General features: G+C 38.5%; 2 protein-coding genes across 2 annotated transcripts; both read left to right on the top strand.

Annotated features, from left to right (window-relative positions):
- Nucleotides 1-9186: 9186 nt before the first annotated feature.
- LOC120424994 (poly [ADP-ribose] polymerase 1-like) lies at nucleotides 9187-9716 on the top strand. Its single transcript, XM_039589370.2, has 2 exons — nucleotides 9187-9313; nucleotides 9377-9716. The coding sequence occupies exon 2, from the start codon at nucleotides 9420-9422 to the stop codon at nucleotides 9714-9716; it is 297 nt and encodes a 98-aa protein (XP_039445304.1). The 5' UTR covers nucleotides 9187-9313; nucleotides 9377-9419.
- Nucleotides 9717-9760: 44 nt separating this feature from the next.
- On the top strand, nucleotides 9761-25206 carry LOC120424574 (poly [ADP-ribose] polymerase-like). The gene is made up of 2 exons (XM_039588744.2): nucleotides 9761-10370; nucleotides 24683-25206. The coding sequence occupies exons 1-2, from the start codon at nucleotides 9761-9763 to the stop codon at nucleotides 25204-25206; spliced, it is 1134 nt and encodes a 377-aa protein (XP_039444678.2).
- The last annotated feature ends 41 nt before the right edge of the window (nucleotides 25207-25247 follow it).

Below are 25247 nucleotides of genomic sequence, written 5' to 3'. Positions count from 1 at the left end.
TTAAATTATTTTTGGGAAAAACATGTATTTATTCAAAATTTTTAAATGTGTATCATAATTTTAAGCATCAACAATGTTTTACTGCGGGCGTCAATAATTAGAGTTCACGTGCGGTGATACGACCGCAAGATAATGGTCGCATGACAGCCGCAAGACAACCGCAGAACACATTTTTGGCTGTTGTCAAAGGTTGCCTTGAGTTTTGAGCTGACTTTTTGGAAAATATTCAAAACAAACCAGAGATCCCACCATTTTTGCCGGTGCCTGAAATTGTTCCGACGACGGGAGATGGCCAGCGGCCAGAGGAACGCCCTCGAGAAGATCCGGAACAGGCTGCTGCGAGTAAGCGTGATGACCAGGTACGTCTTGTTTGGGGTCAAATCCGACAATTCCTTGTTAACTCATCAAACTATCGATTTTATGAAGAGTAAAGCGTCATTTATTTAAAAATTTTGAAATTTGCTCACGTTATCTAAATTGTAAAACAGTAAAAATATACTGATAAGTCCAGCCCATAGCACTACTGCTCGGCTGGCACGCGTTCGATAAAAAAAAAACTTTTTAAATAATCAATTATCTATCTTTCCGCAGCCGGCTGCCTAAGATTTAAAATTTTCAACCGATAAACAAAATGCTCATGGTCACATCACTGCCACTCGTGAATCCTGACCTCATACCCATCTACTAACCCCCTCAAAACTTGTGATACTTTGTCGGAGAAGCAGTCGATTGGGCGGTCTCTATCACTCAAGTATCGGACTAACATTCCCATCCACTTCCCCGTGACCCTACCACTGGTCGTGGCCGGCGCCGGTATTGATCAGCATGATAGGGGCCTTTGAGAAGTTGCAAAGCGAGGAAAGATAGCACCCACTCATCTTCCACGGCTCGTGGATGTAACTTCTGGAGGTCCTGGTCAATAACGGAGTAGCAACTGCGGGTGGGCACCTATGCTTATGCTTATGCTTAATATTCAAAACAAACCAAGTTGACAGCCAAATCAACCAGAATTTCAGTTCAACTTGCTGATTTTTACACTGCGGTAATAAGGCGGCAATAATCTCCTGTCACTCACAACGAAGGAGAAACGTGATTTTATCTCGCAATAAGCAATATTAAATACGATCAATTTACCCTTTCAATTTACCGATTATTACCACGTTTCAATAAGATTCCGCTTAAAAATTATAAATAAATTGATTAAAAACCGTAAAACTCAAATTGAGATACAGTGAACTCTTGTCGATATTGAAGGGACCGTCGAGAGCAGGAGTTATGAAATTATAGAACAAAAAATCAAAGCAATCTATTTGAAGGGACTAAAAAATTTATTGACAGCTGGAGTAATATTGATATCGAGAAGATCGACAACGAGAGAGTCCACTGTATCTCTAACTCGACACCGATAGACACGGAGATATTTTCAGAAAATGTAGTTGAAAGTGTGTACTTTCATGTGCATTGTTCGGTTTTGCGACAAAATTCGCCATTTCGAAAACATTGCAACTTAAAAATATGCTCAAAATCACTTACAAATGGTTATAACTCCTCAATAAAGGCTCACAACATTTTGCTGTCTTGGGCAAAGATGTGTAATTTTATGTCATAAACAACTCTTCAGAACATAGTAGGCCGCTAAAATGCTAACATTTTAAGTTATCACAAAAAAAGTGCTTTTTTACCATTTTTGCAAAAATGACGTAGTAGATTAAGAGCTACAAATTTGGCGCCTTTGACAAACTTTCATGAATTTTTCTCCTCTACAACTTTGCGCAATACACCAAAGCCCTACAACGTCATCCAACAGAGTTAGTTTTTGGTTGACACCCTGGAAGGTCGTCACCCTGTATGTCAATAACTTTAAAAGATAGCCCTTATCAAGTACAACAACTCTTCCGAAGACACCATTTGGCTAGGAGGTCAAATAAAGGAGTAATCAATTTATTCAATTGCCCTGAGGGAAGGTTTTACCGGGGGGATATTTATCGAACCATATAAATTGGGGCAATATGGGTATCAAAATTCATGGTTTTTGATACTGGTAATGAAAATGGACATTTTGGCAGGATTGGCCTCAACCGAAGTGCCCATGGCCCTGGGGAAGGTTCTACAGGGGACATTTATCGAACCATACGACTTGGGACGGTACCAAAAACCATGAATTTTGATACCCATATTGCCCCAAGTCGTATGGTTCGATAAATGTCCCCCCGGTAGAACCTTCCCTCAGGGCCATAGCCACTCCGGGTGTGGCCAATATCCTACCAGTTTGGTCCCAACCCCATTGCCTTGAATCATTCTGGTTTCCGAGTGACCGTTCTAACAATATTCTTTAGAACAGAATTCCTCCCAAGGTGGTGCACAACCTGTGTCTTTCAATGTGTGTATGTGTGTGTGAGCAATAAAATTACCACCGTCGATCCGTCTCTGACGGATTTTCGGTCAAAACTAACTGTTCAGAGGCTATCTGTTAGCTTATATAGTCCGCATGAAATGTGGCAACATGGTGCAAATTTTGCCTCGTCTCCTGCTTTCTTGGAACTGTCACGCGAGAATGTTGCACCATTGTTTCCACACTTCATTCGTTGCTGACCCCTTCCGCAGTACCAAGCATGCAACATTTTCGTAACGCGCGACATTTTTCGTTTTTCTGGATTGACACCTCACCAGAATAGAGCCCTTAGGACAAAGTTCTTTGTCAAAAATCCGATTAAATTTGCCCGGAAAACAGTCAAATTTTCGAAAAAATCGAAAAAAAAACAAGTTGACTTTAAAGTTGTCGGCCACTATTGCTAGTACCAACCACTAGTGTCTTCCTTTTAACTACAAGGACTTGGCCGCCCTGGGCTCCTAAGTGTTTGAGTACGGCACGGAGCGACGGCGCCGGAAACCCATATTTACACTTTGAATTTCAGAGCGCCCGCCGCGGGATTCGCACCAGCAACCTCTGGATTGTGAGTCCAGGGCGATCCAATGATTTTTCAGTATGCGCTTGAGATTTGTCCGCACCACGAAGACCGTTGCGTTGGTTGAAACATAATCTACCAGCGACTCCTGTTTTCATCCACAAGGCCATTTGGCTGGTACCATTCTACGTCGAAAATAGAAACAGATCCAAAGCCAAAACAGTATTTTTTTCGAAAAGAAATTCCTAACTTTTCCTAATAAAAAAGTTTAATACCCGTACGTCTCCATCTGGGTGATGAATAGAGAGAATGCGTAACGTGATTTTGGAATGATCCCACTTTGTTTACATCTACAAAGTAGGAGGCTGTTCAAGCACAAGCATGTTTTTTTTCTTACTGGCAAGTTTGGTGGTTTGTGGTGGTTTTATAGAGTTATCTAAGCCTGCTCTCTCGCACACAAGCACGCCATTTGTTTTGCTGGCTGGTACAAAATTTAACCTCAATATTTTTCGTACATGCGCACGTAGATAACTTTTTAATCAGTAATGTGTGTTTTATTTTGGCTAGTTTTTTTTACATTTTTGCTGGAAAATGGTAGCGTTTCCATCGTTTCGAAGAGATTTTTATGTTTTACGGGTGACTGCGCGAGAATTTCATTCTACAATGTCGCAGATAGATTCCCTGGCTGATTCCTAAAACTCTTCCTGGTCCAGCAAAAAAAACATCGCTAATTCTAGCGATGCTGTTCCAAAAAACAAAGAAGACTTTCACTGAACCAGGTTTTCAGACGGAATCAAACAAGCTTCTGGATGGATACAATCGCATCGACTCCATAAACAACATCCATTCATAATTATAAAAAAATTACGATCTCGCCTTCAACTTTCTAAAGATTTTCCAGAAAAACCCCACATTTATTATTGTTGCAAAAAAACATGGTCGATAACAATATTCTCTACTTTTGGCGATCAATAAATTGGTTCCATTTTGACAGTTTCAAATTGAGGCCGTTATGCGAACCACTATTCAGCACCCAGGTCTCCATTTACCGAGCATATTATTTACATTAGGGGAGAGTGGGTCTCGTGGCGCAGGGGTAGCGGCTTCGGCTACCGATCCCGATGATGCTATGAGACGCGGGTTCGATTCCCGCCTTATCCACTGAGCTTCTATCGGATGGTGAAGTAAAACGTCGGTCCCGGTTTCTCCTGTCTCGTCAGAGGCGCTGGAGCAGAAATCCCACGTTAGAGGAAGGCCATGCCCCGGGGGGCGTAGTGCCAATAGTTTCGTTTTTTCGGGAGAGTGGGGAGACATGATCCCCGGGGACACTTGATCCCAAGCCTGTATCACGTCAGCATGTGGGTTAATAAAATATCTTTGTTCTAGAAAGTTGTGCAAAATTGACTAAAACTCATTGTAGAAAACGAAAAAAAAATATAAAAAAATGTTTAGACTGAGTTTTTTTTCTAAGAAGTGCTGCATAAAACCTCCAAGAGATCTTTTTTTTGTTTTGATATCTATACAAACACTCAAAATTTGTTCAAAATAATATTTTTTTATGTTTGATAAACTTATCAAATCTAAAACTCATACGCATTTGACGTTAAATTTGTCGTCATACTATTTTTATAATCAAATGTTTAAAAAGTGCGTTTAGGAAGACTTGATTTTTACAGTCACTGAAATCAGCCTCAAGCTTAATTAATTGGGCTGGGCTTTCGTACATAGTTTCCTTTAGTATAGTTGTACATAACTTAGCAGCTTCAACCATTTTTTAAATGTTTTGTAAAGAAACATTTCCAGCTTTTGTAAACATGTTCAATTTTGTTCTGAAAACGAATATTTTAAGTTTATAAATATTTTACATACTTAACTTGTTATATTATGAATACAAACGTATAGGTTTTATGTGAAATTGCTGTTAGTTATAAAAAATAAAAACTAAACACTTTGATTAAAACTTCTTCAAAATGTTGAAAGGGGGATCAAGTTACCCCTAACATTTCTGGAGTTTTTTTTTCGAAAAGGTCCAATAAACCAAATTTCCAGTTTTAACTTTTTGGGTGTTTTTGTAACCGCCTTGAGTCAGGTTTATTAAAAAACATCCAAAAAGCAAAAACTAAAAATTTGGTTTATTGGACATTTTCAAAAAAAACTCCATATGAAGAGTTCATCTGATAAAATACCTTTATCAGTCAAACATATTTGGATGTTTAAGCTTACAATTCATGCAAAAAGTTCATTGTTTTGTGAGAAATTGACAAAGTTGTGTGCGATACAAAAAAGGGGATCAAGGTGCACATCAACCAGACCATTTTTTCAATGTTCTCTGTTTGTTGGATCAGCTTCGCTAGAATTAGCGATGTTTTATCGCTGGACCGGGAAGAGCTGCAGGATTTCAAAATCAACCAGGGAATTTATCTGTGAAATCGCAGAATGACGCTCTCGCCGCAGTTCTGCGTCACCTGTAAAACAGAAAAACCCTTTCTAACCAATCGAAACTTGAAAACACACACAATTTTCCAGCAAAAAAGTTCAAGTTTCAGAGACATAACCGAAAGACATATGATCAAGCAATTTTAACCCCTTCCCGCCCAGAGCAAAATCGAGATTTTTTTACATTTTTCTACATTACTCGTAACTGGATCAACCAAATAAGACGAAATTTTAATGGTTATTGGTTAACATTCTTTATTAACTAATGCAGGTTGAAAAATGAATGGTTGCAAAAAAAAGGTGCAGGTGGTTATGTTCTACATGACCAATATGACAAAGAACTTTGTACAAAACTCTAAAAATCATGCTATTTTTATTTATATTTTTTAATTCTTTGCCTATTTATTTAATCCTGAATAATTAATTCTAATTAAATTTATTCAATCAATGGCACCGGTAGAACCTTCCCTCAGGGCCATGGCCACTCCGGGTGTGGCCAATATCCTACCAGTTTGGTCCCAACCCCATTGCCTTGAATCATTCTGGTTTCCGAGTGACCGTTCTAACAATGTTCTTTAGAACAGAATTCCTCCAAAGTTGGTGCACAACCTGTGTCTTTCAATGTGTGTATGTGTGTGTGAGCAATAAAATTACCACCGTCGATCCGTCTCTGACGGATTTCAGTCAAAACTACTGATCATAAAACAGCTCATTTACCAATAATAAAAAAGTCATGCTCCTACTTTGTAGATGTGAACAAAGTGGGATCATTCGAAAATCACGTTACACATTCTCTCTATTCATCACCCAGCTAACACTCAAGTACCATAACATGGGTTACGCCAATTTTTTGATTTACGCACCCTTTCCCAACTTGGGATGTGAAAATAAAGTACTCCTATGCAAAATAATGGTAACAGTTATTCATCATCGCGACGTCCAAAATTTGTATTACGAATCTCGGATTGAACGTCAGCACTTTCTTTTGGAATTCATAGCCGGTATTGAACGTTTCATTGTACCTGTTGAAAAAAACTTGCTATCTCAACACTTTTGTTTATCTCATCTTATGATAAAACAAATTATACATCACTACTGCTCGTCCCATTCCTCTGTATTCGCAGTATTCCTTCTCGGCGAAATTCAGTATTCGTAAGTTCAACTCATCGTTGTTCAAGGTTTGTTACAAGATCGACGCTAGAAATATGGCGCATCTCAATTTTGCGACAGTGCTTCGCCACATCTGACACTCTGTTGGTTGTATTGTTTCGTAACGTGTCAGGGGGTTGTCCCAAATAACACTCGCTTACTACAGCCGCGGTTGGCTCCAGAAAGCTAGGGAGCCGCTCTTAAAAGTTGCTTTCGAAGTAGTTCGCTGTTTACTCCTAGGAACCTTCCATCCCAGGATACGAACTGACGACTTTTGGATTGCGAGTCCAACCACAGACCTGCGACTCCACCGGAGAAGGATTGTTTTGGTGTATTGGTTGTACTTATACGAGGAAGACGATGAATTCAACTAAAATGACTTAACGGCCTAACAACAACTAAGCGACCGGGATCGACGTTTTACTTCCACATTCGAAGGCAGAAGCAGTTTTTTTTTTCATTTTCTTCGTCAACTGAGTGAGGGATTTGAAAGTTGAACTTTATCGATCAAATACTATTTACAATTTTGATTGATATGAGTAGAAAAAATAACACAAATTTCAATTCCAGTCGGTCGTTTGTCTCGTTTACCTTTCCCATTTTCCATCCAATCAAGCATATTCCGAAAACAACAAGTCACATGTCAAACACAGACAGTCAATATTTGCACACTTGCAATGGCAATGGCACGCAAAACCATTCAAAGGGCAGAAACAAACAAAAAAAGAAAATCCTGACGAGAACTGAAAAAGGATTCAAACATATTTTCACCCCGTTTTATCCGTTCCCCAGCGCTGGCAGTAGTAATTCAACAAGCATCCTGCAATGGACCATCTTCCCCTTCATCATCGTCGTCATCGTCATCTCATCCCGATGGGAAAAGACTGAATGAAAAACGACCGAGTTTGACATTGTTGAAAGATGCATGAAAGACGCTTACGGCGAAAAGCTGCTCTTCTTTGCCCACTTTCCCGCTTTGGGGATTTTCTTTCCCCCTTTCTGCAATGTGTTGCACTCTATGCACTTTTTTCTTAGTTTTCTCCTCCGCCACACTCTTTCAGATTGTGACACATTTTCCATCTGTAAATGTGGGTGTGTGGTGCAAGTGGTTTTCCTCCCCTTTGAGCGCCCAAAGGGATTTTCAACGCGAGGTTTCTTCGTTCTTCCAAGCAGAACTATTTCATTTGGTTTGTTGTCACCCCCTTGTCCTGAGGAGTGCGCCTCCCTTGGGGGAAACAAGACAAAAAGCTTTGCCCTTTAGGGAAGACAATTTGGGGATGTTTGGCCTGCACTTGATACTTTTCGAACAAAGATGGAATGGGACAGCGTTGTGCCGTTGTGTTTTCAGATCATTGATCTTCTGAATAAGGTTAAAACATTTTTTAAAAATAAACTTAAAACTTACATTTGAAAAGAGCCTTATTTTTTATTTTCTTTTCAAAGAGCAATTTAAAAAGAGTAGAGTTACTATACAATATTTAATTATTTAAATATTCATAAAACATATTTATTTTTTGAAAAAAATCGAAATTTGATCTCATCTAATCTAATCTAATCTAATCTAACACAAACGCAGCCAGTCCGATGAAAGCATGATGGAAAGTCTTGTGATTAGATTACGCCCCAAGCACTTTTCTTGTCATTATTAATAATTGCAGTACATTCGAGAACACCCGCAAATGTAAATTAAAGCCGCCAGCCCTACTACGTTGCGTTTCAAAGAATCTACAGGGGAGGAAGGATGCGTGGAAATACCGTACCAAACGCTCCGATTTATCATTTCATTGGTGTTTTGTAAGGTTTGTCTAGTGGCGGTCATATAAAAATATATAATAAAATTATAATGTATAATAATAAAATATAATGTAATTGGAAAGTCCTCACCAAATTCCTTGACGATGCTACTCTTTCGATTTGAGTCTTTCCTCTCGCTTTACTCTTTGAAGGGATCTGGCTTTTCCGAGCCAGACAGGAGCCGAACCCATCACCTTCCGCTTACAAAGCGAAACCCGTAACCTCACGACCACAGTAGCAAAGTTGAAAAAATCGCTTCTGGAAACATTCGCTGCCTAAACCAATATCTTTGCTCAGATCACGAACAACTCTTTATTAGTTTCACAATGATCAATAGAGTTATCTACGTGCGCATGTATTGCGTGTACGTACACGAAAAAAAAGTGAGGTTAAATTTTGTACCGACCAGCAAATCAAAGGGTGTGCTAGTGTGCGTGAGAGCGGGCTTAGATAACTCTATAATGCACAAATTTTTACAATAATTTTTTCATTGTGTTAGTATTGTTTCCTATTTTTTCGGCAAATAAACACTGCACACATCAAAACAAATGAACAAAACACCTCAAAATATCGTTATTTTGAAAAACAAAACTGCTAAACTTCCTAACGGAGAAGTGAATTTATTCAAAATCACAACAAGCAGAAAGTCTGTGCTACTCGGAACGAAACATCTGCTAGATTTTTATCTCAATTAGAAATCGTCATCACTGCACGCATTGACTTTTCGCTTTGGAAGCTTTTCGCGTGTAAGCTTTTATCAAGGTTACTGTAAGACAGGTTGGGCTATGTTTGTAAAGCTGTATTGGTGCGAACACGCAGAAAAAAATAAAACGTCAGTTTTCGCATGAAATTTCAATTTTCGACATTTTTTATCTCCGTGCACAGTTGGCGACGAACTCAGTGACGTCACAAAGTTTGTTTTTCTTTTGAGTTCAGTGGCAGTCTGGGTGATAATGAGTTGGTTTTGAGGAACCTGTGCCGCAGTTATGGCCATTTCTGGAAAATTCAAAGAAATTCTTCAAAAACAGGTAGGCAACTAAGATTAGGACTGGATTTTGGAAATAATTAAACATATTCTCTTAATTTTTCAGCTTTGTGGATCCATGTGCCGGAAAGTGTGGGCCTGAAGTCCGGATGTCGCAGTCCTGCAATCGATGCGTCTGCCACCGATGCCGCCCTCGATCTACCGGAAAGTGCAGTTACAAGCAAGACATTGCGGAAGGACATGAGGCATGTCTGGTGCGCGTGTGCGATATTCTGACCTTCGGAGCGCTGAAGCCTTTCCCCAAGTACAGTGGTCTATACGTGCTTCAAAAGCCGGCCTACATTTGTGAGGGCGACCTCACCGAGTGGGTCAAATGCCTAATCGCGGAGGCCAAACCGACGGGCGTTCCGGCCAATATTCTGGACGAGATCAAGCGGCAGTGGTGAGCGATTGAATCATCAAGTACGTCCCTCCGTTTCTGAGCACCACGATGAAGAAGGTCAAGAAAGAGGAAGAGCGGGCAGAGCCCAAGGTCAAGCGCGAGAAGCCGCCACTCTACAACCTGCAGTTTGTCATGCTTGGCAAGACGGAAACGCCTAAAGATCAACTCAAGGACAAGATCCTCAAGCTGGGCGCGAAAGTGGCCTCCAAAATCACCAACACGATCGCGGTCATCATCTCGACCCCAGCAAAGGTTGAACAGATGGGCAGTCGCATGCAGGTATGCAGATCCAGGTTGTGCCGCAAGATTACATCAAGAATGCCAAGGCCGGCGGTGCGATTTCGTACATCACGAGCAAGTCCATCTACGATTGGGGGTCCGATCTGCAGCCGAATCCCGCAGGAAGAAGAAAAGTTCAAATTGACGAAGAGCATCTACATCACATCCGTCCCGTCGAAGGTGACGCTGATACTAAAGGGCGGTCTCGCGGTCGGTTCCGACTCCGGGCTGGGCGAAGTCACGCACGTCTACAAGCGGAAAAAGTTGATTTTCAATTGTGTGCTCAACAAGGTAGACATTCAAACGGACAAGAATTCCTACTTCAAGGTGCAAGTGCTGGAGGCGGACAAAGACAACATCTCAAATCTCTGCGACAGAAGTTGTACTATCATTGCAGTGCAAATTAAATCAATTTAAATATTTTTTCGTAATCAAGAAATCCTCATATAATGCTTCCAACTGCTGCATGTACCTGCTTTTTATTCTTTTAATGCAGTAATTGTCAAAAATCACCGTTAAATTCAAAATTAAACAAATTTTCGTTTAATTCCGTATACTAGCCATAAGAAACGAGAACGGTGTGACGTCATCACTTGAAGCATGGCAAATGTTGACACTTTTTGGCTTACCAATACTTAACCAACACGTTTTCAGCCCAACCTTTCTTAGAGTAACCTTGAGCTTTTATAGCATCAAAATATGGCAACTGTCACTTTTCTTGTTGGCTCGCTTCACAGTCCACCGGAGCTTTTTCCATCTGCGGCCCCGTCATGGAGCAAAACAAAATCACCCGAAAATACATTTAAAACGATTAGAACACAAAACACTTCATAACACAGCGATAACACACAACTTTTGCAAACGATTGATACCCGATTTATGACATATACACTCAAATATCACTATTTAAAAATAAAATAACCACGGATTGCGTCGCGATATAGCCGGCAGCGTTGCCAGATCTTAAAAAAATGAAATTTGATACAAAAAAAAAATAAATTTGCAATCGAATAGAACTTTATTGTTGTATATCAGCAACCAAAGGTCTAAACTTCAATTTCTCTTTGACAATTTTTTAGCAAAGTTTCTGAACTCTTCAACATATTTTTAGAAATGGTCACTCATGATCACTATTTTTGAAAATCGCAAAACTGCAAATATTTCACTAAATTCATACTTCCGGTGGTTATATCTTGAAAATGAAGCTTTTTATCAAAAAATCTGCAAAGTACTTTTCAATTGCAAATTCAATTTTACATAAAAAAATTGCGTCAAATTTGTTTTGCATGAAAATTCGATTTTTTTCCAAAAATCACTATTTTTTTCAAAAAATCATAACTCGGTGGCAGATTTTTTGACCATGTTTCTCTATGGCTCAAATGTTGCGGGTTATCAAACATATCAAAATATCTCGAAAATAAAAAAAATACGTTTTTTGGGAAATTGAGGTTTTGTTTAAAAAAAAGGTAAGTAAATTTCTAATTTTTCTAAATAGTCCTCAACAATACCTACAACTTTGAGGAAGACACCAAATTGATCAAAAAACTCACTTAAAAGTTACAGCTGTTTGAATATTTACGTACTATTTTTGTATGGACAGAAGCCAAAATTGTATGGAGACTTGCATGGGTGAACCAATGACACAAAATAGCTTCTTTGGTCATAGGGAAGGCCCTTACAAAGTTTGAGCCAAATAAAAAAATACAAAAAATAAAATTGTTCAAAATCGGCCGATTTCGTAGAGGATTGCTCAAATGTTAGATTTGAATTGAAAATTCTGATAATATTTTTATCGGGAAGGTGTTTCAACTTAAAGACATTGGAAATCGTATCGATAGGTGGTTGCGGAATTTTCAATAAAACCTCCATCAGCAGACCTCGAAAACCATTCCAAAAAGGAATCCCTGTATACTCCGCAAACCCCTCCCTCACCTGCTGATGGATCTTTCCAAATCTGCCCATCGCATCCGCAATCTGACCATTTTCAACTTCTGGAGCAGCGTTACCACAATGCACAGATATTTGAGCACATAAAAAAAGGCTCAAACGAGTTTAACACTTTAACTTAACATTATTTTAGCAATCTGAACAAGTCAAAAGTTAAAGAAACTGATACTCTTTTTGGTACAAAAATCAAACCTTTGATTAATTGCTGAAATTATTTGAAAACAATTATTTTGAGCTTTGAACATGTGCTCAATTATCTGTACGTGTGGCAACGCTGCTCTAGAGGCAATCCAAACAAATCCGAATATATTCGTTTTTCCATTTGCGTAAGTGAAGATTTCCTGTGGTCCAAGTTTTTCCAAAGCATTGCGCATCAGAGTCACCGATTGAAACCGGACGAAAATGCAATAATTTTCGCGGTACATCGCGCTCAACCCGGCTGCACTCTATTGTTTAACCTTGAAGAAATTGAAGATTTCTTCGTTCTTAGGGTTCCGACCTTGAGATCCAAAATCAATCTTCATCGTAGCTTCCGTTCTCGGCTCCATTGTTCTGCACAACAATGCCCAACACTCAATAGCAGTACTGGTACACTTTTTTGTCCAGCTTCCTTTAAACACATCCGTACCTCTTGAGCTGTGTGGTGCAAACGAGTTGTCACCCATCTAGGTAATCAGTGATAACTTTTTCAGCAGCAGTTTCTTGGCCGACGATGTGTAGAACAAAGAAACCGTGTTCACCGGAACCGTTCGCGCCAACAAGGTTTTTATACCGCCCGAATTCTTGGTGAAATAGGACAGAGAGGCAAGCTGTTTTAGAGGCTACAATAACCAGAGCGTCTCGGTGTCCAACCTGGAGTAACACAAAAAGAAGCCCGTGGTCGGCGACATATCAAAACGTTGAAAGGGAACCAGAGTCGAGTGCAGCGCCAGCTGGAGGGGAGAGTATCTCGAGTTATTGGCCAACAAGCTAGTGAAAGATCACATCAACGATCGACTGCAGGACTCCGTTCGGCTGCCAAACACCCCAAAAGATTGCATGGAACGGTTCCTGAAGCAACCGTTTCAGGTTTCCCTTGAAAATCGGGTGTACATTGCTGACATTGCTCGCTGAACTATTGTCGACTACATTCCAAATGAGGTAAGCTTGACTGTGTGTGCAGAAAATGCAAAGGCTCGGGCAAAGTCGTGGAAGAGCACATTGGAGATTCTTTGACGCTTTTGCTGTGCTGGCACGAACAAGTTCATGATATGTGCGAACATTTTTAGCCAAATCTGAACCAGGAGAAATAAATCTACAAATAAGTTATGCCTTGGTATTTATTTAGAAGAAATTTTTCATCTATTGTTTTGCACAATTCTAGACTTTTGGAATTGTAGGCAACCAACTAACGATGTATGCGTTTATTTGAACTTGTGACAACATTGCATGATATAGATATGCCACATGCCCACATTGGACAAACAAGTGTGTATAGCTTTTTTTAATAATTTTTGTAATCAGAAGAAACGACCAGGCTCGGTAGCCCGAATTTGGCCCTGAGGAATCCGGAATATCTCCGGCCAGAGAACCAAAATTGGATTTTTTCAATTGCATCGTGTTTTGTATAAAAATCTTGAGCAAACGAGCCCAAAAGAACTAAAATTGGTTGAGTTTGAGCCAAAAAACGAATTGTTGAATCTTAAAAACCCACGTCCAGAATCTGCAGATTTATGAAAATCCATTTCAAGAATTTCTCAAATTGTTCCTCTTCATAGTTTAAAATCTCACCCGCTGGCGCTCACTAATTTTCCATTACCATATTCATCATCTAATTTCCCCGGTGCTATTCAGCGCGAAGGAGTACATCAAGCGGCATCTTAATTAACTTCCGAATGGTGGGAAAAGTCGTCCTCCCAGTGATGGACTCAAAGCCACGAGAAAATGAGTCAAAAGTGGCGTAAATGAGTGAATCCAGAGCGAAATTATCATCGTCGAGTTTCGTAACCAGCAAGCCACACGCCCGGAGGGAAATGAATAAATTTACAACATTTTTCAAATATTTCCTCTTTTTTTGCAACAGCAGCAGGCCGAGAGTTTCGCGGAAAATGCCACAAAGAAGGCTGTGTCTGAGTGTGCAAAGTGGGGGAAATAACGCACTCTGGCGCAAGAATGAGTGTATAATTTATGCTGTTTTGGACTTGGAACACGTGGCTGTTGCTAACGAGAGAGCGGGCGCGCGAAAAACAGGATAAGCGACGCGGAGATACTTCATTAAAAGTCGTTCTGGAGAATGTGTAATTTCTAATTTGAAAGGGAAGGCATGTTACAACCGGGTCTACTCATTAGGTTTAGACGGCAAAAAGTGGGATGGAATCAGATTGAAGATGAAAAAACTTTCTTAAATTTTAATAAGACTTTCAACTATCGAATAATCAACAACTCATCAACTATACAACTCAACAATTCAAAACTAAAACCAACTAAAAGCAAAAAGCAAAAAGCAAAAAGCAAAAAGCAAAAAGCAAAAAGCAAAAAGCAAAAAGCAAAAAGCAAAAAGCAAAAAGCAAAAAGCAAAAAGCAAAAAGCAAAAAGCAAAAAGCAAAAAGCAAAAAGCAAAAAGCAAAAAGCAAAAAGCAAAAAGCAAAAAGCAAAAAGCAAAAAGCAAAAAGCAAAAAGCAAAAAGCAAAAAGCAAAAAGCAAAAAGCAAAAAGCAAAAAGCAAAAGCAAAAGCAAAAGCAAAAGCAAAAGCAAAAACAAGAGCAAAAAGCAAAAAGCAAAAAGCAAAAAGCAAAAAGCAAAAAGCAAAAAGCAAAAAGCAAAAAGCAAAAAGCAAAAAGCAAAAAGCAAAAAGCAAAAAGCAAAAAGCAAAAAGCAAAAAGCAAAAAGCAAAAAGCAAAAAGCAAAAAGCAAAAAGCAAAAAGCAAAAAGCAAAAAGCAAAAAGCAAAAAGCAAAAAGCAAAAAGCAAAAAGCAAAAAGCAAAAAGCAAAAAGCAAAAAGCAAAAAGCAAAAAGCAAAAAGCAAAAAGCAAAAAGCAAAAAGCAAAAAGCAAAAAGCAAAAAGCAAAAAGCAAAAAAGCAAAAAGCAAAAAGCAAAAAGCAAAAAGCAAAAAGCAAAAAGCAAAAAGCAAAAAGCAAAAAGCAAAAAGCAAAAATCAAAAAGCAAAAAGCAAAAAGCAAAAAGCAAAAAGCAAAAGCAAAAATCAAAAAGCAAAAAGCAAAAAGCAAAAAGCAAAAAGCAAAAAGCAAAAAGCAAAAAGCAAAAAGCAAAAAGCAAAAAGCAAAAAGCAAAAAGCAAAAAGCAAAAAGCAAAAAGCAAAAAGCAAAAAGCAAAAAGCAAAAAGCAAAAAGCAAAAAGCAAAAAGCAAAAAGCAAAAAGCAAAAAGCAAAAAGCAAAAAGCAAAAAGCAAAAAGCAAAAAGCTAAAAAGCAAAAAAGCAAAAAGTAACAAAGTTGTTGAGTTGTGGAGTTGTTGAGTTGTTGAGTTGTTGAGTTGTTGAGTTGTTGGGTTGTTGAGTTGTTGAGTTGTTGAGTTGTTGAGTTGTTGAGTTGTTGAGTTGTTGAGTTGTTGAGTTGTTGAGTTGTTGAGTTGTTGAGTTGTTGAGTTGTTGAGTTGTTGAGTTGTTGAGTTGTTGAGTTGTTGAGTTGTTGAGTTGTTGAGTTGTTGAGTTGTTGAGTTGTTGAGTTGTTGAGTTGTTGAGTTGTTGAGTTGTTGAGTTGTTGAGTTGTTGAGTTGTTGAGTTGTTGAGTTGTTGAGTTGTTGAGTTGTTGAGTTGTTGAGTTGTTGAGTTGTTGAGTTGTTGAGTTGTTGAGTTGTTGAGTTGTTGAGTTGTTGAGTTGTTGAGTTGTTGAGTTGTTGAGTTGTTGAGTTGTTGGGTTGTTGAGTTGTTGAATTGTTGAGTTGTTGAGTTGTTGAGTTGTTGAGTTGTTGAGTTGTTGAGTTGTTGAGTTGTTGAGTTGTTGAGTTGTTGAGTTGTTGAGTTGTTGAGTTGTTGAGTTGTTGAGTTGTTGAGTTGTTGAGTTGTTGAGTTGTTGAGTTGTTGAGTTGTTGAGTTGTTGAGTTGTTGAGTTGTTGAGTTGTTGAGTTGTTGAGTTGTTGAGTTGTTGAGTTGTTGAGTTGTTGAGTTGTTGAGTTGTTGAGTTGTTGAGTTGTTGAGGTATTGAGTTGTATTGAGTTGTTGCCATTAAATTATGCTATATTTCTCAGAAAAATGTATAATTGTGTCCCTTTCCCTCCAAACGTTAATTTCGTAATTCAACCCAGATTCTCGGGGCCCAACCACGCGCCTCATGCCGCGACGAGTGACAATAAGACAAATTGCGAATAAAGTGACTACCACCGCAGAGGATTACGGTTTAACGGGCCGGGATAATAAAACCACAAAACCCCGGGACGGCGAAAGCGAAATTCTTGCCAACGGCGTCTGTCCTCATTACTGACTGACGGTTTAAGACTTGAGTGTGAGGACACGGCTTCAGAACTGGGCCAAAACGCCGACTTTAGGCGAATGACGATGTGATGCTGTGGTTGATGGTGGCTAATGAGATGCGAAATTAAATTACTTTGGAAGTCTTTCTTGGATTGGGTTGCCAACAGGCATTTAAAAAGTGTTTGTAGGAAGCAGAGACAACATGAAACGCGTGAAATAAGGCCCATTTCCGGAAGCAGTACTTCAAAGACTTCATCAAGAAAGCATTAGACTGTTTGGATATGCTTTGGGTGAAAATCAAGGTTTTGTTAATGCACATTTTTCTTAGCAAAACAGGAAAGGAATCAAATTGAAAATTGTCTCATAAATTTTCAAAAACATAGTAAAAGAAACAACAGAAGTCAAATCAAGTGTCCCTCATACAAACCTCAACCGCGGGGATAGTTGTCTCCTAATTGATCGTCCAAACTTTCGTCCAAAGTTGAGGGAGTCGTGACCTCGATACCTCCAGCGAACGATTCCGAGGGCAAACCCCGCTCTGCCCAGAGCAAGAGGTTGCAAAAGTCAAGTGATTCCAAACTACCCACTTGACATCGCCTAATTGTTTATTTCAGTGCAAAACTTTCTCTTGTGTCCCGAACCTCGACTTTCCCCCTCTTGGATCCAGCTAGGGTGGTCCATGAACTATCGATATGTCGGTCTAGTCGGGTCTATTCCGTGTACGGCGTGTTAATACCGTCCAATGGCTTCGGCTAGCCAGCCAGGGTAGAGTCTCACAATGGCCATGGGGATAGGTCAGGTCACGGCTCCAGGAGGGAGGCAGAAAAAAGTTGCTCCTTTTTCCCCCGAACGGAAAGTCCGCTTTATGCGCTCTCGTCGTCGAGCAGCGAAATGCAAATCGCAAACGCTTAGATAACCGTTACGATAAGGCTCGGAGTCTCGAGGACACGAAACGAGAAACAAAAAAAAAAGAGGCAACTTTCTAAATGAAATTTTTATCCCTTCACTATAGCGAGGGCCACTTTGCAGCTTGAGGGCTAGAGTTGAGGCGAGAAAAATTGCCACTCTGGAGATGCAAGTGCCACTGATAAGGACAGCGGAGAGATAACGAGGGTTAAAATGTTTATTCACTTCGTCCTGGCGGACAGAATTGGTTTGTTTAATTAAATGGGGTTATCTGATGGTGGTTTTTGGCTTGAATTATGTTTGAACTGTACAATTGTAGTTTTAGTTTTTAATGATAGCACTTTCGAATAATTTAAACAAAATGTTTATCGGATTGCTGTAAAAAAAATTAAGAAAAATTCAGCTGCAAATCTATTTAAATCATTGCATTGGAATAAAGAACTGGTAAACATCAGAATTATTAAAAGATAAGCGATTTGACTTGTTTTAAGTGACGATTCTGATTTCCTTTCATTGCTAACACTGAACTACAAAAAAGACTGCGCAGACTCATCTCGAGGGTCCCCAGAAACACGGACACCTTGAATGCTTCAAAAATATTAGACAGGGCCGAACGGGTTTCAGTAGCGTTTAAGTAGCGAACCCTACAGACCAACCCGTAAAAAATTTGTGTTTCTCATATTTTTTTCGATTTTTCTCATACAAACTTCACCTTTGAGTATCAATGAATAAATAATCACCGATTTTGCTCATATTTTTCCCATAATCCTAAAATAAACTTGAAATTTTGATAAAAAAGTAAAAAAAATTAGTCGAATAAAATTTTTAAATATTTTTTAAATACAAATTTGCTTCGAAAGGGGCACCATTTTTCCACTTTGAAAGCATTTTTAGTAAATTTGGAAGAAAAATTATCAATATTTTGCATTTCATAAAGGAAAACAATCCCCACTTGATGTATCCGCCGACATAGAATAAAAAATTATGGTAATATTCATCAGAAAGTTGTTACAGATTTTGTGTCAAAAATATGTGTAATATCGGATCAAGAACTAGTGAATTATCATCAGATTTTGGTGAATTTTCATCAGGTTCACATTTTTTAACATTTTTGATATACACCCAAACCCCGTTGATTTGACTTTTTAGTTTGACATCCATTTTACACGGAGTTCTCACACACAAACACTATCAAGCATTTGCTTTGATAGTGTGCGTGAGCGCCGGCGCCGTATACAAAGTGACAGTTCTTCACTTCTAGCAAAACATTGCAATAAGGCCGAAGCAGAAGTGTAAACAAAGAGTCTATCCTGCTCGTTCCTAATGTAAACATCAACTGACGTGAGCAGGATAGACTCTTTGTTTACACTTCGGCTTCGGTCCTATTACAATGTTTTGCTTGACTTTTTAGTTTGACTTTGACTAATCAACGGGATACAAACTAAAAAAGTGTCAAACGAAAAAGTGACCAACAACCGGGAGTTGAGTGTAATATTACTCAAAATAGTGGTTTTATTCAACCTACCAAATTTTCATCAATCCAAAATTCAGCTTTTTTCCTGTGTAATTTCTATTTTGCAATTTTAAAGAATGAATCGTTTCTGCAATTTTCTGCTCTATAATTAAAACGATTTCGGAATTTCAAGATTATGCCCAACACTTGAAAAATATCCGAAATAAGTGTGACAACTTCAAAATTTGAACTCCCGACTACACAGCAAAAAAAGTTGAATTTGGAATGTCTGACAATTTGTGATGCAGAAGAAGAGGACAAAAAAACAGGACTGCGCGTCCCCATTATTTATGCCATTATTTAATTGTCCTGACCAATCACCCCATGCACACAAACAGCGACACAAAAGAGATGAAAATAACACGATAAAACAGAACAGCGCATCCTCACAGGCACTGCACTAATCCCTGAAAAATGTGCACCCAGAAACTGATGAAAATTCATCATTTCATGTTTTTAAGGTCGAGGGGGCGTAAAAAATATTTTCAAGCTTAATTTTTAAATTTAAAATAATCTAAAGTTTGTTATGCTACTGTCGAAAAAAAATCAAAATATCATTGATACGACATGTTCCGATCGCGATAACTCGTGATTTTTATTAGCAAACCCCTTATGTCTATATATTAAAATTTTTGTAATTGTCTGCTCTACAACTTTGTAGAACATTGTTACACTCTAAAAAATAACCCTGCAAAGTTAGAAAAAACACGAAATTGTAAAATGAAAAATTTTGATCTAAATGAAAAAATGACCCTTCCGGGTCAATGTGGATTCGAAAAGAACATTAAATTTCCCATAAAATGACATGTTCCAAATTTTTTTACAGTCGAGTAACGGAAAATGGGAGAGTTTTTAAAACTTTTTTAGTGTTTTTTTTTCGATGAAAAAAGCGTTTTTTTGGAATTCTGAGTAGGGGAAAGTGGGGCAAGTGTAACAAGCTAAGGAAATGCTTCTTATAATCCATCAAAAACGTTAAAAATTTGTCGGATTTTTTAATAATCATCTTGTTCCAGGTCTTGACTATGATTTTGATAGAACGAGTTTTTAAAAAATCCTGTTTTTTATGTAAAAAATTGATTTTAAAAATTTTGATTTTCCGTACGTTCTACTCAACTAGTGGGGCAAGACGAACAACCCGTTGGGGCAAGAGGAACAATGGATGAAACAACATGTTAATTTGCTAACAATTGAACTGTTATCACTTAGATACATCAGATTAGAATGTATTTTAAACGTATCTTTCATTTTTGGATTAAATAATAATATTTTACTAAAAATTAGATCGTTTTTACGAAAAAAAATATTGCTTTGATGAAAAAAACTGAATTTTCATAATATACCTGTATTTTGCATGGAAATTTTTTTAACAATTGTTTTTCAGTTTTTAAGTACTTTTATGTATTTATTTCTCAATCAAATATGTTGTTGCAGCAATTCGTATTTTTTTTCATACTAAAAATCCATGTGGTACACTTGCCCCACCTGAACAAGGTTTTTTTAAAAGCTCTCAACAAAAATAACCAAATGTTAAATCATACTTTATAATAGGTGCAAGTCATTAGTAGGGACACTACTGATCTAGGAAAAATAGCAGTTTGATAAAATGAGCCTTAAAACAAACCCTAAGCCTTATTTTGTACTTTCCAAATTTTATAAGAAAACAAAGGTTTTGAAAAAAACTTCATTCAATCTTATGCCCCGTGGCGTTTACGTCGTTTTGGCGGTTATGTGGTAGTAAAATCAGCTAATTACATTGCTAGCAACAATTCCTCATACTGGAAATAATCAAAATTGTAAAAATTACAGCCTTACGAGCGATTGTTCCTCTTGCCCCATATGGTCGTCTTGCCCCACCTTCCCCTACGCCATCGAATCGGGCGTCTAATTTTACACAAAAGTCCCTTTGACACCAAAGGGGGTCGTATTTCCCCTCCGTCACGAGATATCAAAAAACGAACCTCGGATTCGTGATCAGAGACAAAAGTTATCCATTAGGACAAAGTTTCACGCAAATGAAAGAGGGGCAACTTTTCCCGATTTCGTGTGAGTTGGTAGAGAATTACCCATTGAAAAAGGTCAATTATAAATTTTAGATAAGTTTATAATTTGGTGTTTTGTATAACACATATTTTTTTTAATTATCTGTCATCTACTTTTAAATCACTTTCACTAACTAGGCAATTCTACAGTCTAATTAGGGACAGCCCGAGCAGACGGAAATAATTTGGGAATAACATTTTTTGATATTTAGAAATACTAGGCCAATAACATTTTATGTTATTTATAACAAGATTTGTTATTCGTCGTTATGATTTTTTTGTTATTGGATTGTTATTGTAATAACAGACTAATAACAGTTTTAGTTATTCTTCGAACAAATCTTTGTTATTATTTTTTATTATTTTAGCAACTAATCCGATCATCCCAATAACAGTTGGAGGTATTCTTCCATAACAAAAATTGTTACGATAACAGAAACTGTTATTAAATTCTTATGCAAATGTTGATTTTTCAAGAAGATTCCATAACATTTTATGTTATTTTAACAGTATTTGTTATTGAAATGGCATGAATTTTGTTATTACCGTCTACCTGGGAGTAGATTTTACAGCAATAAATTGAAAATCGGTGTACTATTGTTCTCCTCCTGTTCCTTTTTTATCAGAAACCAACAAAACATATTAAAACGTTTTTCCAAAAATATGGCTTCAACAACTCAATTCGTAGCAATTGTCCTGATTCGCCCCAGATGCTGGTAACTAAGAAAAATATATATAAAAATAAAATTTATTTCAAAATAAAAACAAAAATTAACGTAAATAAAACACCATCTTCACAAATATTTAGAATTACAAAGAAAATATATTGTGGATCTGAACACTGAAATTTCAGTATTACTCCTGATTAGGCCAAATTAATATATGCCCATTAAAAAATCAATTCCTTCAAATACATGCATTTTGTTCAATTTCGAGTCAAAATTTAATTTAAAAAAAAATCTAAGATTCAGGAACTCCAGGCTTTTTATTTAACTGGAATAGTGATGTTTATCAAATAATTGTTATTTTTTTTATCAAATTATAGAAAGGATTTGTTAAACTTATCAAACTTTAATTATAGAACTCTATGGTATCTACACAAAGCACACATATTGTGTAAAACCACTGTCTAAACCCGTGCGGCTGTGGTTTCCTGTTACACACAATTATTAACCGCAATCAGGCTAACCACAGGAAGTGATTAAAAGGCCAGCCTAGAGTCCTACCGACATCAACTTTAATATCGATTTTACTAAAGCTTCATTGTCTGTGGTTTAAAGCAGTCAGAATTTAAATCATATTTTTCACTTAACAAAAGCAGATTCCTTCCACGGCGAGCTTTCTTTTCCTTTCTCATCCAAGACAGATTCTTTTGTTTATGCCGAATGTTTTCTGCCTCATTTTGTTCTTCTCACGAATGATTCGCCATTCATGGGCTGATATTGTTCTGCTCGTGCCATGTGGCCCCATTCACTTTCGACTCATTGAGCACCAACAATGTCTTTCGAAAGAATAAAAATACACACCCGCAGTTTGAGGGTAGACTACTGTTGAGGAAATTTTTGATAAAAGTTGAAAAATAACAGCAATTTCCTCAAATTTTCAGATTGTTTAACCCCAAAAAAAAACCCCCGCTCATTGTTCCTCTGTGCCCCCCAGAAACCAAAACCAATCATTCGGAAAAATTATGCGTAAATTGTGCTCGATGAGACTAAGACCAACAGAGAGCAGTTGCTCCGGCACAGGGTTTTGGGTTTCCTTCCATCCGAAACTCAAAGTTGGTCCTGGCGATTGTTTGATTTCTTCCCACCCTAGAGCCAGGCAGAAGAAGAATAATCTTCTCCAAAGAAAAAGGGAAAAATGCGAAGAAAAGCGGTTGATTGATTCTAGATGAACGATTTTGCGCGTGCTGTGTGTTTAAGGGAAGGAAAATGGGAAATAGGAAAGGATGTGGCAGAGGTTACGGAAGCTTTTTTGCACCCCCTTCTCCTGTCGGGCCCGAAAATGGTGGTGAATTAATCAGCTGAGTCCGACCGACAGAATGCTAAATTGGGCGTGAATGGTTCACCCTTCCGAGATGGGTACGTCGGATTTTGGGTTAAAGAAACGGATTTAAGAATTGAGATGTGGAGTATGGTGATTTAAGATGGTAGACATTGCGATGGCTGAGTTTGCGAATAGTACAGGTACAGCTGATTGTTTTCATCTGACCGAAAAGAAATCAGGATAGGTACGTTTATTCACGGCACAGATGACGCTTATGGTACCTGAGCCAGTATAAAATGTATTTGTTCTAGCATTCAAGCATCATTATCAAATCTTACAAGTTTAGAGACAGTAGCTTGTCAACATGTCCAAGATCAACACTAGTGAACGTTCTGTTGAAGACAGCGCGGAAAGAATTTCGGAGATTCGTCAGGCCAGCATGTGCCGGTTGTGCTTCAGAAACAAATATCTTGTCAGCATTGGTTCTGATGAGCGATTCATCGATCAGCTAGCCAATTGTCTTCATCAAAAGCCCACCAAGGATTGCGAAAACCTGCCCGAGTTTGTTTGTGGAGAGTGCTACCAGTTGGTTGCGGCTATGAATCAATTCAAAACTAGGTGCAATCGAGCCTCGAAGATCATTAAGAGGTTCATCCGGAAGGGAGGCGAGTTTCCCGACCATGACATGCTCGAGTTTAAACCACGTCGAACGGAAAAGAGAGCTGCTTCATCGTTGACAGAATCGTCTTCAAAGAGACGACGAACAACGGAATCGATCATTGAGGATGAAAAATGCAGTGAAGTTGGCGTGGATCCGATCATGACAAATTTGGACAAATCAATCGAGGCGACAACGGAAATCGACGAGCAGAACAACCCACAAAATCTTGTTGAGAAGTTTGACGAGTTGTTTGGAGCTGGCTCAGATATGGATTTACCTGGACTCCTGCAGATTTTAGCTAACACACCACCGATTAGTCCTGCTGAAAAGCTAGAAGAAAAAAACAGTATTGAATCTCAGCATAAAGAAAATTTCTCAATTTCAACAACTCTAGCACCAGTAGAACCAATCAACCACATCCAGAATCCTTGGATCGATGCTTTGGAGGACGAAGTGCTGTATTCGATCATGTTGAATCAACTATTGGAAAATTTGGCATCGTGTGAGTCTTGCAGGAGCTATACGTCTTATGTGGAAAAATACGTAGAACTACAATAGTTTTAGTTCCTTACGTTGCATGCCTTAGACGATATTCTGTTATTTGAGTTGTTCATTTAGATGTATAAATCATATATTTAAAAATGATCACTGTAACGTGTTAATAAACCATTTTTTCTTATACATATATCCTGTTTTTTTAACACAAATTCAGTGCTTTTAATACTCGCACCGTTCGGCCCTATCAAGATGATTAGTGATGCTTCATATTGTGTGGAGTGATACACCCTATTGCGATGCAAGTGAGCGCACTCCATTGGATCGAGTCGAATAGGCCCCTCGTACGATTGGCATGACATAAATATCACTTAGGTGGTTATAACTCCAGACAGGGTTGCCAGATATTCAGTGTTGTGGACTCTTTTGAAAGGCCTTTCAATTACCTAACCAACGATGTTTTGGATGATGGATCCAGACATCGTTTACATACATTTAAGTGAGATCCGGCTTCAAAAAAGTACATAAATATCACTTAAGTGGACATAACTCGAGACAGGGTTGCCAGATATTCAATGTTGTGGATGTTTTTTTTTTAAATTCAACATTGGACCTTTATTTGCTATTTTCAACTATTTTCAATTAAAAAGAAAAAAAATTTGACAATTTTTGCCCAACTTCTCTTTGATTCAAAAGAACTGGATTTTTTTCTCCTGAAACACCTGGGACCTTCAAGTGAACGACGTGGTAAGGAAGGTCTACGGAACACTCAAGACCTTCAGACGCTTCGCACCGATTCTTCCTGAGCCAACACGTCGGAAGCTTGTGCAGGCAGTAGTGATGCCGTACTTTACCTACTGCGACATCGTGTATTACCCCGGGCTGAGCGCTGCGCAACGAGAACAACTCCACCGCTGTTTCAAGTCAGCGGTACGGTTTGTACACAAGCTAAGACGTCGCGACACCACCGTTCCCTTCAGAAACTCCATACTTGGACATGATCTGATGGTCAATTACAAACTCCGAATTTGCTGTTTCATGAAACGAGCATTTGAGGAGGCCACGCCCGGATACATCCTACAGCACCTACAACGCGCCAGACAGGAGCGAACGGCCGGCTTCATCGTCCCGAGGCACACAACCTCCAGTGGGAAAAGTGTGCTAGTCTACGGAGTTTCCCGCTGGAACGAACTACCAGTAGCAATCAAGCAGGAGAGACGATTCAACGCTTTCAAGAAAGCGATAGCTAGGGAAAACTAGTGTTAGCGATTACTCTGATTGCTAATTTTATTCGCTCCTAA

This window comes from Culex pipiens, chromosome 2 (assembly GCF_016801865.2).
Source record: "Culex pipiens pallens isolate TS chromosome 2, TS_CPP_V2, whole genome shotgun sequence".
Classification (NCBI taxonomy): Eukaryota; Metazoa; Arthropoda; class Insecta; order Diptera; family Culicidae; genus Culex; species Culex pipiens.
Note: the sequence above shows the minus strand (reverse complement) of the source record. Positions and strands in the feature narration are given on the sequence as shown.